A 19100-nucleotide genomic window follows, 5' to 3' on the forward strand; every position below is an offset into this window, starting at 1 on the left:
TTATGTTCTTAAATTGGAATAATTAATATAAGAATGGCAATTCCTCCTAAATTAACAGGTATATGCAATTCCAATCAGAATTCCTTGATTTTTAAAAATCTGGATGGTAGCCAGACATGGTGGCACACACCTATAATCCCAGCCACTCTGGGAGGCTGAGATAGCAGGCTTGTAAGTTCCATCAGTCTCAGCAATTTAGTGAGACTCTGTCTCAAAATAAAACAAGAAAGGCTGGGGATGTGGCTCAGTAGTAGAGTACCCTGGGTTCAATATCCAATATGGGAGGAGGGTGGAGAGGTGAGGGAGAAGGAAGAAGAGTAGTACAGGGGAAGCAAGCAATAGAAAAATAGACAAAGGATACAAAAGGTAAATAGCAGGAGAGGAAATATTATGTAATCATTTAGGTAACATGTTAAGTGCTGAATTAGTAATGTGACTAAACTGAGAAGATTCCATATCACTTCTACAGAGGTTTGTTGGTTCTATCTTTCTCTTTTCTTTCCTTCCTCTCCTCCTCTCCTTTCCTTTCTCCTTTCTTTTCTCATAATTTTTGGCGTTGCTGAGGACTAAATCCAGGGGCACTTACCACTGAGCAACATCTCCAGCCATTTTTATTTTATTTTGAAACAGGATCTAATATTTTGATCTCTCAAATATGGGATCCTCCTGCCTCAGCCTCTGGGGACATGTTTGCAACTGGCCCCACAGTTGGTTAAAATGGAGCTATCTCTTTTCCCTCTCTTCTCCCTTCCCTTTTTCTCCTCTCCCACCCCCACCCCCTTTCTTTCTTTCCCTTCAGTGAATCAAAGTTTTCACCAGATTTGGACTTTTTTTTTCTCATTAGTTTGTTGACTCAGAGTGGAATAATAAAACTTGACCATTCCCCCAGACATGGTTTGGATTCTAATTTCTCTAGAGTGATTATTTCCTCTTTGAGATCAGTCCAGTGTTGGAAAGCAGACTTATTTTAGTCTCTAGGTAGAAAAGCCTCACTCTGGGTACCTGCTTTAAGGACCCAGTACGGAAAATTATCAGACTTTAATAACCACTTTCCTTCAGCCTAGAAAATATTTTAACAGATTAAAATATAAAAAAGAAGCCAGGCATGATGGCACATGCCTGTAATCCTAGTGTCTTGGGAGACTGAGGCAGGAGAATTGCAAGTTCAAAGCCAGCCTCAGCAAAAGTGAAGCACTAAACAACTTAGTGAGACCCTGTCTCTAAATAAAATACAAAATAGGGCTGGGGATGTGACTCAGTAGTCATATGCCCCTGAGTTCAATCCCCAACACCAAAAAAAAAAAAAAAAAAAAAAATATATATATATATATATATATATAAAACACCACATAAAAATGAATAAATAGAATGAAGGTGTTGTGTCCGTCTACAACTAAAAACAAAAAAATATTTCTTAAAAAAAAAGAAGAAATGTGATCAATAAAAATATTTAGTTAAGAGTGCTTCCAAGTTTAGTTGACCTTCAGCTGAGCTAGGAGACACCTCAGATATTGCTGATATACACAAAATACCAACAGTTAACTGATGTGGAAGCCCACGAGTGTAATCCCAATGATATGAGGTGGCTGATGCAGTAGGATCACAATTTTAAGGCCAGCCTCAGCAGTTTAGCAAGACCTTATCTCAGAAATAAAAGGTCTAGGAATGTGGCTCAGTGGTTGAGAGTTCCTGGGTTCAATTTTCAGTTAAAAATATTTTCAAAATTTCATGCCCTCATTAAATTAGGTCAAATCAGTCCAAATCTAGTCCACTAAAAAAAATTATGAAAATATTTCCACCCCACTATTGGGCTTTATCTCAGATAGGCGCCTCCTGAATATGAGCAATTTTTCATTATATAAAAGACAAGGCTATTTTCACTCTTTACATAGATAAGGGATTCAGCACATTCATCTACATAGGAGTGTTTTGTTGTTGTTTTAGTGCTAGGGACTGACCTCAGGGGTGCTTTACCACTGAGTATTTTTATTTTTGTTTTAAGACAGGGTCTTAAGTTGCTTAGGATCTCACTAAGTTGCTGAAGCTGGCATTGAAATCGCCATCCTCCTGCCTCAGCCTCCTGAGAGGCTGGGATTATAGGCATGCACCACTGCACCCAGCTATATAAAAGTATTTAAAATGTACAAGGGACATTTTAATTTTAATTCAGCATGGTAAAACAAGCAGACAAGAATACCTTGTCATGCAAAAAAAAATTTAATACTCACAGATCCCTAGAATCAGGTTGTATGCCACATGACATAGGTCACAGGTGAAAATACAAGCATTTGGGGCAGAAGGAATGGGGTGGAGTGGGGTGGGTGGGAAACATGGCAAGAGTTTTATCATGGCTTGGTGGGGAAGAACAGGCAAGGCAGGGTAAATAGGCTTAAGTTTGTCTAAATTGACTAATTTGGTGGGCTCTAGGGTGTAAGGGTTGTCTGTTACCTAGGGCAAGGGAACAGTGGTCTATAGTATAAGAACTCAATAAAGGGGCTAGGGCTGTGGCTCAGCGGTAGAGCACTTGACTAGCACATGCGAGGCACTGGGTTTGATCCTCAGCACTACATAAAAATAAATTAAAAAATAAAGTTATTGTGTCCAACTACAACTAAAAAATAAATATTTTTTTAATTCAATAAAGGAAGAAGTTGGGGGACCCCATCTTTGGTTTCCTTAGTTTACTGTCTCCAGGAATTAGCTTACTCTGGGAGGGGCAGCCCTTCCCCAGTCAGGATGCTTATGCCAGAGCATCAAGAGCAAGATAAAATACAGTTAGCCTGGCGAGGTGACGGTAATCCCAGCAGGAGGCTGCCAGCCTCAGCAACAGCGAGGTGCTAAGCAACTCAGTGAGACCCTGTCTCTAAATAAAATACAAAATAGGACTGGGGATGTGACTCAGTGGTCGACTGCCCCTGAATTCACTCCCCAGTACCAAAAAAAAAAAAAAAAAAAGTGAATACACATACCAATAATGCTATAGTGAGTAAAAGGCAGAAAATGCATGCAATTAGGAGAGACACCACACATTCATATGCTGTAAATTCAGGGAGCCAATAAACTGATAACTGAGATCCTGAAACTGGGCTTCAATAATTCAACTTCTATAAAAAATTAATTATAAATTTTTAAAAATTAAAAGGAGAAAAAAATCTTTGTTAAAATGGCACAATCATCAGCTAATCATTCTCAGATAGAACATTTAACTCATGATGTAGCACAGCTAACTCCTGAGGCTAACAAATTCATGTGGCTTGATGATCATATTATATCAGTGGCCACTTATAACCAAATACTTTTCAAATTTTACTTTTTACTCATCATTAATTGGTGGCTAAAGTATTTCTCTGAAAAACTGTGACAAATAAAATAAGTAAACAAAAATGTTTTAGAATCAGGATGAAAAAATAAGTAGAAAATGCCAGGTTTTTTTATCTAATGAAATATAAATAAGTTAATAAAGTGACTATATGTAAGGTGTTTTATCTTTTTGTCAGTAGTTGTTCATATTAATACAAATAGAAAAGGCAGAAAAATGATGTAACTATAAATGTGGGTTTGTGAGTAAAATAATAATATTTTTAAATACACTTATTTATTTTTATGTGGTGCTGAGGATTGAACTCAGTGCCTCAAGCATGCTAGGCAAGCCCTCTACCACTGAGCTACAAACCCCAGCACAAAATAATAATCTTAAACAGCAATATAGGAAAAAAAAGAGTATCTTAAGTATGTCTGTGCCAATTTTGAACAATCATGAACTAAAGTGGACAATTAATTGTTTTGTTTTTAGTACTGAGGATTGAGTCCACAGTTGCTTTACCACTGAGGTACATCCCAGTCCACAGTTACTTTACCACTGAGGTACATCCCAGTCCTTTTTATTGTGAGACAAGGTCTTTCTAAGTTGCTGAGGCTACCCTTGAACTTCTGATCCTCCTACCTCAGTCTCCTGAGTTGCTGGGATTTCAAGCATGCTTCACACGGGCTTTATTTTTTTTAAATTTTATTCACTGTCCAGCGTCACTCTTCCTATTTGGGAAACGTCTTCCATTGAACATGCTCGGGTGAGAATTAAGTTCCAGCTTTCTATTATGAAAACCTATAAGACTAGGTATTCCACCATTCCTTCCAGGCCATGCCACAAATGTACAGGAATCTGATCTAGGTTTGACCAATCAGATTATGTCACAAGGAATATGAAATGTTGAATGAAATTCACAATGACTCAAGGACAGTTGGAATTGTTTTGATGATGGCAGTAAGTGTCCAGATGCTGAGGTTGCAAGCCCTCACCAGGTTGTTAGGTGGCATACCCTCAGCTATGTCTTCTACAGCCTGGCCCCACTTAATTTTTGCATGTTTACCAAGCCTGATTCTCTAGCTCTCCTGATAATTTTGTGAGTTCCCCAGTATCCTTTCAATAGATCCTTTCACTGTTTGTCCATAAGAATTTATCAAATCAACTCTTCCTTTAGCAACATGACAATAGAAATATTTCACCAAATTTTATTCCGATTTTACAGGAGTAATTGATTCCAAAACAATATTACTAGTATGTTCACCCAAAACCTTTCACATTACAGTTTCAACAAATTTAAAGAACAGACTGAAATTTTTCCAGAGTATGAAACAGCCTTTAAGATCATAGGTGAGGGGCTGGGATTGTGGCTCAGCAATAGGCGCTCGCCTAGCGAGTCCAAGGCCCTGGGTTCAATCCTCAGCACCACACGAAAATAAATAAATAAAATAAAGGTATTTAAAAAAAAAAGATCGGGGCTGGGGATGTGGCTCAAGCGGTAGCGCGCTTGCCTGGCATGCCTGCGGCCCGGGTTTGATCCTCAGCACCACATATAAACAAAGATGTTGTGTCTGCCAATAACTAAAAAATAAATATTAAAATTATCTCTCTCTCTCTTAAAAAAAAAAAGAGAGAGATCATAGGTGAGCCAGGTTCAGTGACAAACCCCTGTACCCCTGTAACCCCAGTGGCTCTGGAGCTGAGGCAGGAGGATTGCAAGTTTAAGGCCAATCTCAGCAATCTGGCACCTCTGGGTTCAATCCCTGGTATAAAAAAATCATGGGTGAAAGTAAAATTATTTATTCGCATATATGAACTGATATATAAAATCCTAATGAATCCATAAAAATATTTATACTAGAATTAATAAACCAGTGTGGCACAGTTGCAGGATACAAGATCAGTAAGTAAAAACCACAGTGGCAGAACATTTGCCTAAGATGTGAGGTCCTGGGCTCAATCCAAAGCACTGCCAAAGAGACAGACGAGAGAGAGAGAGAGAGAGAGAGAGAGAGAATTTCAATACACTGGCAATGAATAATCCAACAATAAAATCAAGAAAATAGTTCCATTTATAATAGCATCAAAAGAACTAAATATAATGAAAGAAGTATAAGATTTATATACTGAAAACTACAAAAGACTACTGAAAGAAATTAAAGAAGACCTAAATAAATGGAAAGATAAATAAAGAGAGCCAGAAGACTTAATTTTTTTTTGGAGAGAGGGAGAGAGAATTTTTAGTATTTATTTTTTTAGTTTTCGGCGGATACAACATCTCTGTTTGTATGTGGTGCTAAGGCTCGAACCAGGGCCACATGCATGCCAAGCAAGTGCGCTACCGCTTGAGCCACATCCCCAGCCACGACTTAATATTCTTAACATGCTATTCCAGCCTCAAATTGATTTTCAGCTTCAAAGCAAGCCTATCAAAATCCCAGTACTGTTTCTTGAAGAAACTGTTAAATTGCCCCTATAAAATTCACATAAAGATACAAGGGAATCTAGGGCAATCACTGAAATTTTTTTTAAAATAAGTACAACCTGTACTGGTATATTAAGAAAAAAGAGAGAAATGGATTCATATAAAATGCTCAATTAAAACCTGTAAGCAGGGGCTGGGGATGTGGCTCAAGCGGTAGCGCGCTCGCTTGGCATGCGTGCGGCCTGGGTTCGAGCCTCAGCACCACATACAAACAAAGATGTTTGTCTGCCGAAAACTAAAACAATAAATATTAAAAAGTTAAAAAAACAAAACAAAAAAACCTGTAGGCAGACTTGTTTTCTGTAAACAAGTGAAAAAAAATGCAAGGGACTCAAAATGGCCCAAAGAATCTTTTTTTTTTTTTTTTTTTGGGGGGGGGGTGGTGGTGTACTGGGGATTTAACTCAGGAGCACTTATCACTAAGCCACATCCCCCAACCCCAGCTCTATTTTGCATTTTATTTAGAGACAGGGTCTCACTGAGTTGCTTACCACCCTGCTTTTCATGAGGCAGAAATATTAAGTCTTCTGGGTCTTTAACATGGACTGTCTTTCCATTTATTTAGGTCTTCTTTAATTTCTTTCAGTAGTCTTTTGTAGTTTTCAGTATATAAATCTTATACTCCATCCTCCTCCTCAGCCTCCTGAGCCACTGGGATTATATATAGGTGTGCACAACTGTGTCCAGCTGCCAAAACAATCTTGAAAAGGAGGAATATAGTTGAAAGATATTCTCAATTTCAAAACATATTACAAAGCTATAGTAATTAAAATAGCATGGCACTGGAATAAGAACATACATATAGATCACTGGAATAGAATTAGAGCCCTGAAATAAATGCTTATGTTTATGGTTGACTGACTTTTGACAAAGTTGCCAAAAAATTCAATGGGAAAGAGAAAGACTTTCAATAAATAGTATTAGGACAATTGGATTGCTATAAAATTTATCTGGGCTCTAACATTACACCATATGTAAAAATTAACTCATGCAGGTATAGTGGTGCATGCCTGAAATCTCAGCAGCTCAGGAGGCCGGAGCAGGAGGAGTGCTGTTCAAAGCCAGCCCTTGACAATTTAGTGAGACCCTGTCTCAAAATAAAAAAGGTTGGGGATGTTGCTTAGTGGTTAAGCATCCCTAAACACCCCTCCAAAAAAAAAAAAAAAGAAAGAAAAAAGGGGGGGGGGGGGGGAAGAAACCACCATCAAGAGGTGGCATTTGCCAATAATCCCAGTTACTCAGGCAGGAGGACTTATTAAGACCAGGAGTTCAAGGCCATCCTAGACAAATAGTAAGATATTGCTCAGGATAAAAAGAAAAAAAATAAAGAAATACCATCAAGAAAGTGAAAAGAAGGTTAAGAAGGATAGTAGAATAAAACAGACATTATTACCCTTTGTACATATATAACTATATGACCAAAGGGATTCTACCTCATGTATGACCAGAAGGAGGAGAAATTATACTCCATTATATACCATTATATATGTATGATGTATCAAAGTGCATTCTACTGTCATGTATAACTAATTAAAACAAAAAATGAAAAAAAAGAAGGTGAAAAGGGGGGCTGAGGTAGAGTGCTTGCCTCACACATGTGAGGTCCTGGTTTCAATCCTCAGCACCACATAAAAATAAATAAATAAAATAAAGACATTGTGTCCATCTACAATTAAAAAAATTAAAAGAAAAAAAAGTGAAAAGGGTTCAATCTCCAGTACTGAAAAAGAAAAAATAAAAGATAACCTATAGGCCAGGCATGGTGGCATATTCCTATAATCCTAAGGCTGAGGCAAAAGGATCACAAGTTCAAAGCCAGTCTCAACAATTCGGTGAGGCCCTAAGCAATTTAGTGAGCCCTGTCTCAAAAATAAAAAGGGCTGGGGATGTGGCTCAGTGGTAAAGCACTCCTGGCTTCAATCCCTATACCAATAAAAAAAAAAAAAAGGAGATGTCTCCATAGATATACAAAAGGACAATAGGCACATGAAAACATGTTCAACATCAGCAGTAATTCCATTCCTAGGTATGTACTCAAGAGAAATGAAAACATGTCCATCCAAAGACTTGTATACAAATGTTATTGTTCATATCAACCAACAAGCAAGAAACAACCCAAATGTCCACCATCTGATGAATGAATAAACAAAATGAAATATCCATACAATGGAACATTATTTGGCAAGAAAACTACTGATATATGATTCAACAGGGATAAACTCAAAAACATATGCAAAGTGAAAGAAGCCAGTCACAAAAAGGCCAAATATTTATGATTCCATTTGTACAAAAGATACAGAATACACAAATCCATGGAAAATAGGTCAGTGATTGCCAGTGCCTGGGGCAATGGGCAATGGAGAATGACTGCTAATGGATTCAGAGTTTCTTTTTTGAAGTGAAGAAAATGTTCTCAATTTGTAATGATGATGATTACACAACTCTGTGAACATACTAAATCCACTGAACTGTATACTCTAAAGGATGAATTTTATGCTATGTGAATAATAAAGTGTTAGTTAAAAAACACACTTGGGGGTTGCTGCCTGGTACACAGAGGTGACCTTCAGATTTGTGCTGGTAGCAAAAGAAGAAAAACAACTGCAAGTGCAGCAACTGCTGCTAAAGAAACACCAGCCGTTTCTAATTTTATACTGTCCTATATTTTGCTGTGAGTTTCGTCACTTTAGATAATGCTACACTAGAGGCCAAAACAGAAATGTCTTTTACATTTTATTATAACAGCTAAATTGGGAAATAAACTCACCAATTGCTTTTTAAAAAAGGAAATGAGCTAAAAACAACATAGAAGTAAGTGAGCTTAAATAAACCTTTGCTCAGTAAGATGAATGTGTCTCACAGGGGAGGAAGAGTTTGGTAGTAAAATTAGTTTAAAGTGTTACATTATTTTAAAAGACATTTTCTTTCATTTACTGCGGATGGCCAAACATCATTTTAAAACATATGGTAAATCTGTTGGATAGTAAAAAGAAATGACATCTTGTTTCCATTTTCCTATTTCTTCCATTTAATCTCTTTATTGCAAATCATTTTCCATTGTGGGAGGATATTAAATTTAAATCAAATTGATGGTAAAAAGCAGTGTCTATGTTCCCAAATTCATTTTTCTTAGTAGCACTGCCTCCTACAGCCATTTTATGAAGAATACTATAGCTGAGTAGTTAATATTTTTAAAGATTGTTCAAATTGGTCTGTTCTTCCTGGAAATCTACAAATTGGGGGTTTCTTTCTTGGCAAAAGTTCTTTTTGTAAGTTAAAAAAAGACTATTTACAAAAAATTTATGGAGTTAAGATATCAACATTTTAAATAATTTTAATATTCTTTCCTGAGAAAAGATCTAAAACTGATAAGCATTTAAGGAATGATATAAAGTTTTATTTATAAAGATTAAATAATAATTAACATGTATAGTGCTCACCATGTCTTTAATCTGTTCTAAATGTCAAACCCAAGAGTGAATACCCATATATAAACACATACTTAGGCATGTGGCTCAGTGGCTTCCTGAACATGCACGAGGTCCTGGCTTCAAGCACTAGGAAAACACAAATAAATGAATAAATACATATTCTTTACCATTACCCTATTAAGATATGGGAAAGAAGATAAAGTGAGGTTAAATAATTTGTACAGGCCAAACTCAAGGGAATTTGGCTTCAGAGTCTATGCTTTTGATGATTACTCTATGTGAGTATCAAGAGCTCTAAGGCGAACATTAAACAGCCAGCAGTTACTTCCTATCTCTTGTTCAATATTGACAAGTATAAAATAGCTAGTGTTTCCTTTGGATACAGGATACATTTAGCGCTTACTGTAAAGTTCTTTTACAGGAAAAGAGGTGACTAATTTCTGTTTTTCAACCCTCTTGATATATAATAAATTTTCGAGACATAGTGACTCATTTTAAGATTCCAAATAATTTTTAGTCTATAGTATATTAATTTAGGATAAAATGAAAATACATTAAAAATATATATTGAGGGCTGGGTTGTAGCTTACTGGTAGGGCCCTGACCTAGCATGTGTCAGGCACTGGATTCGATTACCAGCACTACGTATAAACAAATAAAATAAAGGTCCATTGAGGAAAAAAAAAAAAAAAAAACTATTGAAAATAAGTAAATAGGGGCTGGGGATGTGGCTCAAGCGGTAGTGCACTTGCCTGGCATGCGCATGGTGCTGGGTTCGATCCTCAGCACCACATACAAATAAAGATGTTGTGTCTGCCGAAAACTAAAAATAAATATTAAAAAAAAGAAAATAAGTAAATAAATCTATATACTTATATTTCAGAAGATTAATCACTGAGCTACATGATACATACAAACTTTTATATAATAAAGGTATCTACTTTGATAATTTGCATGGATTTTTTTTTAGCTTAAAAAGCAAAGGAAAACATACTTCATAATATTGTAAAAACAATCAACTCCATCCAACTAATTACTTTGGAACAACTCCCCAAAAACATTTTTATTTGAGGATAGAGACAAAAATTGCTCCCCTATACTCACATATACATTTCTAAGCCCATAAAATAATCTGATTGATTTTATTTAAAATATCAATTCTAGGGTTGGTGTTGTGGCTCACTGGTAGAGTGCTTGCCTAGAATGTGTGAGGCACTGGGTTCGCCTCAGTACCACATAAAAAAATAAATAACTAAAATAAAGGTATTATGTCCATCTACAACTAAAAAAATATATTAAAAAAATATCAACTCTAGAACCAGATTGGTCTATGACCAATCTTTATTCATTCAAAACTTTCATTTAAAACATTTTCATTTTGTGCCAACTTCAACTGACTGGTAATAGAAGCCTAGAATTTTGTGCTAAGAGGAAATCTGAGGCTGTTCAGGCTGCACAAGTATGACTTTGAAATCAGCTGTCAATATCTGCCATTGGTATGAGTAGGTGGAATGGTAACATAGGGCTATATATTTACCATCCCTGAATTAGTACATATAATTTCTATAAATAAAAAAGGATTAATTGTAGTTCCTACCCTAATGGGACTTAGATTAAAACTGGGAATATAAATATGCCAAACCAATAAAGCCCATTTTTCAGTAAAGAATAATATCATTTTGTTATCTCCCCAAATGAGAAACTAACACTTCATGTTATTCCTCAGATATTTAGGGAACAAATATCTGCGCCATCAGCTGTGTCACATACGGGTAAGAGAGTCAAGAAACAAATACTTGTGTGTTCAAAGAAAGTGAAAGGCCAAGATATAAAGAAAGTAGGAGATATAACTGGGTAAGAGGAGAGGAAAAACATTCTATGATGGAAGGAAGATGGGTATGAAAAGCAGGGGGAGAAGGAGAAAATGAACATGAAATGTCTTACTATCTGGGGTAAAGAGTATTTAAAAACATCCAAAACTTGGAAATAAGAGAAAGAGATTACTGGGGTCTTTTCACTGGGATGCAGGATGTCATTTAAACCCACTGGGAATTATCTGAGTATGGAGGAGTGTGCATCTGAATTAGAGTTTCTATGAACTAGGCCATAACTTTACAGGGGTAGTGTTAACATGTTAAAAACTGATGAAAATACAAATAGTTCTTGTCAGAAAGCGATGCAAAAGATTCTTGTCCTTAGCAAAACAAATGCAAATCAACTGTTTTGTATCTGGTAAAAGATGTCACTCCAGCTGGGTAAGGGAACACCTACCAGCAACTCAGGAGGCTGAGGCAAGAGAATCACAAGTTTGAGGCCAGCCATAGCAACTCAGGAAACCCTGTCTCAAAATAAAAGATTTTTTAAAAGCTAGGGATGTAGCTCAGTGATAAAGCACCCTTGGGTTCAATCTCTAGAGCCACAAAACAAAAACATAAATCCAAATATTATGTCTCCCGCTTTGTAGGAATTTGAAATCTATTAGCAAATTTATTATAGCATTCTTTTGACTGACCATATAAATTCTGTCAAAAATTTCTTTAAAGAAAATTAATATCTTAATATCTTAATGTTCTTTAGTGAACTTAATAAGTAATTTAACTTTTAGAAATTATATTTTAGTAAGAGTTGTGTAGGAAAGTAATGATAGGCTAGAAAGTGGGAATAAAAGAGTTGTAGTGGACTTAGCTGACTTTGGATCCAATAATAGTGGGTAACAGAGGAACAGTAAAGGAGCAGCATCATGCAGTTAATATCTACTCTTTTTTAGGGTGATGATGGTGAGAGAGCATTTATTACTCTACTGAAAATGAACACAGCCTCAGGAACCTGTGGGACAGTATCAGATTGACATTCATGTCACTGGAGTTCAAGGAGAAATATATTTTTTTCCTGTGAACACTGTCAAATTATGACAAACTTTATGGCTTAAAATAACAGGAATTTATTCTCTCAGTTCTGGAATCCAGATATCTGAAATTAAAGAAAGATCAGCAGGACTACATTCCTTCTGAGGCTCTATGGGAAAACCCACTCCTTGCCTTTTTTAGGCTGTCAGCATCTTGGCTTATGACCATATCTGTCTTTCAAAGAAGGTACACAAATGATCAACAACTCCATGAAAAGATGTTTATCACTAGTTATTAGGGAACTGCTAATCAAAACCAACAAGATATCAAGTCACGCCCATCGGGATGGATGGCTACCATCAAACATCCAGAAAATAATGGGTACTGGCAAAGATGTGGAGAAATTAGAACTGTTGTGCAGTTATAGGCTATTTCTAAAAATGGTGTAAACATACCAATTAAAAGCAGAAATTGTCGGATTGCATTTAAAGCAACCCATAAGCAGGTTAGGAGTAAAATTATTTTTAAAAATTATTTAAAATTATGAAAAACTAATCAAAAGAAATAGAGTTGCTATATATGGACAGGGATAAAAAAAAGTATTTATGCAATGTTAAATGATCAAATTTCCACAATGACATAACAATTATAAATGGGTAAGGACCTAACAACAGATCCTCAAAAACATATGAGGCTAAAACTGATAGTACTAAAATTCTAAAGAAAAATATATGAATTCATAATTATACATGGAGATTTCAATACTTCTCTCTCAGGAACTGAGAAGAAGCAGACAGAAAATCAGCAAAGACTCGGCAGACCTAAAAAACACCACCAATCAACTTGACCTAATAGACATTTGTAAAATACATTACCCTACAATAGCAGAATGCACATTCTTTTCAAGTATACACCTAGAACTTTACCAAGACACATGATATTCTAAATCACAAAACAAATTTTAAAGTATACATAGTAAAAAGTATACATATCTCTACATATATCAGAATTAAATTAGAAACCAATGATAGGAAAGTCAGGAGATCCCCAGATATTCAGAAATCAATTTTTTTTTTTTTTTTTTGTACCAGGGATTGAATCCAGGGGCACTTAACCAATGAACCACATCCCCAGCCCTTTTATTTAATTTATTTATTTATTTGAGACAGCATCTTGCTAAGTTGTGTAGGGCCTCACTAAACTGCTGAAAATGGCTTTCAACTTGTGATCCTCCTGCCTCAGCCTCCTAAGCTGATAGGATTACAGATGTGTGACACCACGCCTGATTAGACAACATATTTCTAAATGACACAGGAATCAAAAAAGAAACTGTAAGGGAAATTAGAAACTATTTTGAACTGAACAAAAATTTAAATACAACATATCAAACTTATGATATTCTGTTAAAACAATGCTTAGTGAGAAATCTATAAAAATATGTTTATATCAAAAAAGAAAAAGATCTTTCTAAATGCAGCAGTGCATACTTATAATCCCACAGATTTAGGAGGCTGAACTAGGAAGATCACGAGTTCAAGACCAATCACAGCAACTTAGTGAGACTCTGTTTCAAAATGAAAAGGGCTGGGGATGTAACTTGGTGGTAAAGCACCCTGAGTTTAATCCCCAGTATCACCAAAAATAATAAAGTAAAATTAAAAAGAAGTTAACTTATAAAATTCAACATCAATAAGACTAAAGAAATAAAATCATGTGATTTTCAATAAAGACAGAAAAAGCATTTGCCAAAATTCAACATCCATTCATAATAAAAAATTCTCATTTGCCTAGCATGGTGGTGCATGCCTGTAATTCCAACAGCTCAGGTTGGAGGCAGGAGGATCCCAAGTTCAAAGTCTGCTTCAGCAACTTAGTGAGACCCCGAATATTAAAAGAAGGGCTGGGAACATAGCTTAGTGGGAAAGTGTCCCTGGATTCAATACCCTGTACCAGACACACACACAAAAAGTTAAAAAAAAAACTCAGCTGTGCTAGTCTGCTGTCATTGTGACAAAATGCCTGAGATAATCTACTTAATAAAGAAAAAGGTTTGCCTTAGCTCATTGTTTCAGAGGTTTCAGTTCATGGTCTCTTGGCTCTATTACTTTGGGCCTGTGGCAGCACCATGTATCCTGGCAGGAATGTTTGACAGAGAAAACTTGTGACTTCATGACAGCCAGGAAGAAAGAAAGAAAAATGGGATCGGGTCCCAAAATCTTTTTCTAGGGCATGTTTCCAGTGATAGCTTCATCTCACTAGGCCCCACTTCTTATTTGTTTGTTTGTTTGTTATTTTTAGTTGTAAATGGACACCTTTATTTATTTGTTTGTTTATTTATTTATTTGTTTTATGTGATACTGAGGATTGAATCCAGAGCCTCACACAGTTGGCAAATGCTTTACCAATGAGCTGCAAACCTAGCTTTAGGCCCAACTTCTTAAAGGTTCTATCCCCTCCCTACAGAGCCACAGGCTAGGGACTAAGCTTTAATACATGGACTTCTGGGTACAATTATCCAAACAGTAGCATTAGCAATGTAGGAATAGAAGGGAGTTTATTTAATCTGACATAGGACACCTATAAAAACAATTTCTAGTTAACATACTTAATGGTGAAAGACTGAATGTTTTTCCCTTAAAATCGGGAACATGGCAAGGATGTCTACTCTACCAATCTTACTCAGCAGAGTACTGGCAGTTCTAGTTAATATAATAAAGCAAGAAGTAAAAGGCATATAGATCAGAAAGAAAGGAGAAGACTGTTCCTAGAAAACAAAGTCGATGACAATCTCCAAAAAAAACCTCTGAAAACAAATAAACATGAAATGGTTACTGTTACTTAAAAACCAGTTTTTACTCTGAATTTTCTACCTCTAGATCCTTACATCAAACTTCCAACTGGATATCTTTACCTATTTGTCTGAGGAACTCCTAAGGCTCAGATTTCTGAAGCTGATTTATTATTCTCTCTCCAAATTTGGCCTTTAAAAAACAATTCCCTCCTCAATTTGGTAATATATCCAATTTACTTACTCTAATTTTTATAGATTTCCAATATTGATTTATCTATCCACCTAAGCTATAAAAACATTCATCACAGACTCCCTTCTTTCTCACCCTCTAATTGGTCACTTAGAGTATCAGTTAATATGTTATGAAACAAGCTGCCCCAAGTCTAGAGGCTTAAAAAAAAAAAAAAATGGAGGTGAGTACCAGGTATTGAACTCAGGGGCACTCAACCACAAAGCCACTCCAGACCTATTTTGTATTTTATTTGGAGACAGGGTCTCACTGAGTTGCTTAGTGCCTCACTTTTTTGCTGAGGCTGGCTTTGAACTTGGGATTCTCCTTTCTCAGCTTCCTGAGCCATGGGGATTACAGGCGTGTGCCACTATGCCCTGCCAAAATATATTGTATGTTTTGTCTTTGTGTTGCCTCACTGACCCTTCTTGTTTGAACCATCTTAGTTGGAGCTGGATTGTCTAGGATGGCCTCATACATGTTTTGGGGTCCTCAACTGGGAAGACCAAGAGAGCTGAGACAGGGCCTCACTACAAATGATCCCTTATCTTCTAGGAGGCTAGCCTTGAGTTGCTCGCATGGTTGCCAGCAATAAGTGTTAAGTCTCAATGTGCAAGAATTTTTCAAGCCTCTACTAACATAACAATTACTATTACTGTGGTAAAAGGAAGTCATGTAAATTATTCTAAAAAGAGACTATTCAAGGGTTGTGGCTCAGTGGTAGAGCACTTGCCTAGCAAGTGTGAGGCCCTAGGTTCAATTCTCAGCACTGCATATAAATAAATAAAAAAATATAAGGATCTATTGACAACTAAAAAGGAAATTAAAAAATTAAATCCAAGGGTATGGATACAGGTTGGTGTGAAAAATTGGTGTGGGAAGTGGGAGGAGGTGAGGGGCATAACTGCAACAATCCACCACACTTAATCCTATTGATTCTTTCTCCTTTAAACTTCTCCAATCTCATACTTCCTTTTGAATTCTACTTGACTGACAAGTTCAAGACGTTATCTAACTGAACTACTTATAAAAGTCTCCTAATTCAGCTTGCATTGTTACACTGTTAGCATGTGAGTTTTCTGGAAAACAAATCTGGTCACAGATAACTGGTGTTTAAAACTCAGTATCTCAGCAGGACACAGTAATTGTTATGTTGCAGATGGCTATAACCCAGTGATTTGGGAGGCTGAGGCAGGAGGATCACAAGTTCAAAGACAGCCTCAGCAATTTAGCAAGACCCTGTCTCAAAATAAAAACTAAAAAGGACTGAGAATGTGGCTTGGTGGTTAAGGACCCCTAAGCTCAATCCCCAGTATGAAAAATAAATAGATCGAAAATAAATAAAACTCCACAATATCTTCCCTTTGGCCACTAGAATAAGCTCGGTAATAAACTTCTCCATGAAGCTCTTGAAATCTTTTATTTTCTAGCCCCCACTTTCCAAAGTTGAAAACTTAGTCCTTAAAGGGCCATGGTATTTTGTTTTTCTTTTTGGTACTGGGAACTGAACCCAAGGGCACTTCACCACTGAGCACATCCCTATTCCTTTTTTGTATTTTATATATGAGAGGGTCTGAGTTGCTTAGGGCCTTGCTAAATTGCTGAGACTGGCTTTGAACCTCCTGCCTCAGTCTCCTGAGCATCTGGGACTACAGGCATTTACTACTTTGCCCATCGGGCCACAGTATTTCAATACCATCACTCTCCACTTAATGTTGTTTCTTATCAAGAATGCCCAGCTCATGGGGCTGGGGTTGTGGCTCAGCTTGCCTAGCACATATGAGGCCCTGGGTTCTCTCCTCAGCACCATATAAAAAATAAACAAATAAAAAAGATATTTTTTAAAAAAGAAACTATAATTTAAAAAAAATGCCCAACTCAGAGGCACACACCTGTAACATCAGTGACTCAGGAGGCCAAGGCAAAAGGATGGCAAGTTCAAAACCAGCCTCAGCAACATAGGCCCTAAACTACTTAGTAAGATCATGTCTCAGAATAAAAAATAAATAAAAGAGTTGGGGATGTGGCTCAGTAGTAAAGGGTTCTCTGGGTTCAATCCCCAATAGCAAAAAAAAAAAAAAAAAAAAAAAGCCCATCATTGCTTGCATCCTGGCAAATTTCAAAGTTTTCCTCAGTCTTTCTCTCCAATGCCATAAATTTAATGAAGTGTTTCTTGCTTGACAAAGTTATAGGATCCCACCTTTTACTTCCAATGCATTTCACACAACCTTCAACAATTATACTCTTTACTTTAATACAATGTAATTATTTGTTTGTATGTCTAACCACTTGTTTTACTGTGGGATAGGGACATCTTTTTTTATCTGTTTCTCCCATGCCTAGTACAATTCTTGGCAGTAAGTATGCAGCAAGTGCTTTTTTTTTTTTTTTGGTAATGTTTTATTTTTTAGTTTTAGATGGACACAATATCTTTATTTTATTTTTATGTGGTGCTGAGGATCGAACCCAGTGCCTCATGGGTCCTAGGCGAGCATTCTACCACTTAGCCACAACCCCAGCTCACAAGTGCTTTTTGAATTAATCAAAATCAAATGCCCATTCCAGCATTCCAAATGCCAGTGGAAAGAAAATTTATCAAATATCTGTGGGCCACTAAGTCATATCTCAACTTGGTGCTCTTCTTCAAATACTACCTTTTAGTTGTTATTGAAATGCAGTACCAAATGCGCTAATAAACCTTCAATATTCACTGACATGCCTTCAGTGTGTTAGGTTAAAATGAGAATGCAAACATTAGATATGCTAAATTTACTAATGTGCCAAATATTTCAAAACTACTAATGTACTGACGGTATACTGGTTCTCCATTATGGCGGAGGCTAGACTGGGAGAGATTGCTTTATTTATTTTTTTCCTGTTTACTAAATCCTCACACATTTTCATGTTTAAAATAAAAATATTCAGGGTTGGGGATGTAGCTCAGTGGTGCAGTACTTGCCTAGTATGCACCAGGCCCTGGATTGGACCCCCAGTACTGCAATAAATAATATGATAAAAATAAAAATATCCATGTAGTTGGGATAGTAGACTATACGTAAATAAATTTTCCAAGAAAATTTACTACAGTTCAGAGCCTGGCCCTCAGGTTTACTGACCCAAAAATCTAATTTGTCAAGAAGCTCAGTGAAGCTTGGAGACTTAAGCACAAAAGGGGCGGGGACTAGAAAGAAAGCAGCAGCTGCAGAGGTTAATGTCTTAATCGACAGTGAGAGGCGGACTGGTTTTGAATTTTTTTAAACATGCTTTTCTACTCAAGGCAAATGATCTGGTAATAGAACTCATATGATTTAAGCACAGCCTCAAAGAAGATAACTGAGGTTAAACAGAGAATTCAATTGTACTGGGAGAAAATAAGGTACAATTTCATGGTTGAAAGTCACACAGCAGCAACTTTGGCAAGTGAATGGTTTTAAAGCAGGTAGTGACCAATAAAACAAAACATCATTTTCATTAGACATTTAATGATAGCATGTATGGGTATGTAAACTTATCTACTCTAGTGAGGAAAGACTGACCTGGCTCCCATTCTTCAGTCCACCTCACAAGGAATATTTAATTTCAAGAAATATGGAAGGCTTTTATTTATTTGACAGCAACTCTAGAAATGCCAGGTAATGCTTGGCGTGGTGGTGCACTCTTTTAATCCAAGCAGCTCAGGAGGCTAAGGCAGAAGGATCCCAAATTCGAGGCCAGCCTCCGCAATTTAGCGAGATTCTATCTCAAAATAAATTAAAAGGGCTAGGGAAGTAGCTCAGTGATTAAGTGCCCCTGGGTGCAATCCCCAGGCCAAAAGTAAAAATAAATAAATAAATAGCAAATAGAAGTACCAGGTATAAACAAAATGTAGAGAGCTGCAGTTTAGAACGGAAAGGCTATATTGGCGGCTGTGGAGGACACGCGAGGAATACATTCAGAACCACTTAAACTACATCTCCGTTTTTCTTCCTGTTAACCGCCCGCCCCCGCGCCCTTAGTAACCTTTCCACTTAGAACAAT

The 19100-nt window shown here is 36.6% G+C and overlaps 1 protein-coding gene across 2 annotated transcripts in view; it reads right to left on the reverse strand.

Annotated features, from left to right (window-relative positions):
- The window catches only part of Rps6kb1 (ribosomal protein S6 kinase B1), a 94220-nt gene that overhangs the window by 13155 nt on the left and 61965 nt on the right, over positions 1 to 19100 (reverse strand). The window contains exon 15 of one of the 2 annotated variants that reach the window (XM_071603469.1): positions 9322 to 9343. The exons of the other annotated variant lie outside the window; for it this stretch is intronic. Coding sequence (XP_071459570.1) covers positions 9337 to 9343 — 7 coding nt within the window. The 3' untranslated portion in view covers positions 9322 to 9336. Of the gene's footprint in view, positions 1 to 9321; positions 9344 to 19100 lie in introns of those variants that run through there. 2 annotated transcript variants of the gene reach the window in all.

The sequence above is a fragment of the Marmota flaviventris genome, chromosome 17 (genome assembly GCF_047511675.1).
Source record: "Marmota flaviventris isolate mMarFla1 chromosome 17, mMarFla1.hap1, whole genome shotgun sequence".
In the NCBI taxonomy this organism is placed as follows: domain Eukaryota; kingdom Metazoa; phylum Chordata; class Mammalia; order Rodentia; family Sciuridae; genus Marmota; species Marmota flaviventris.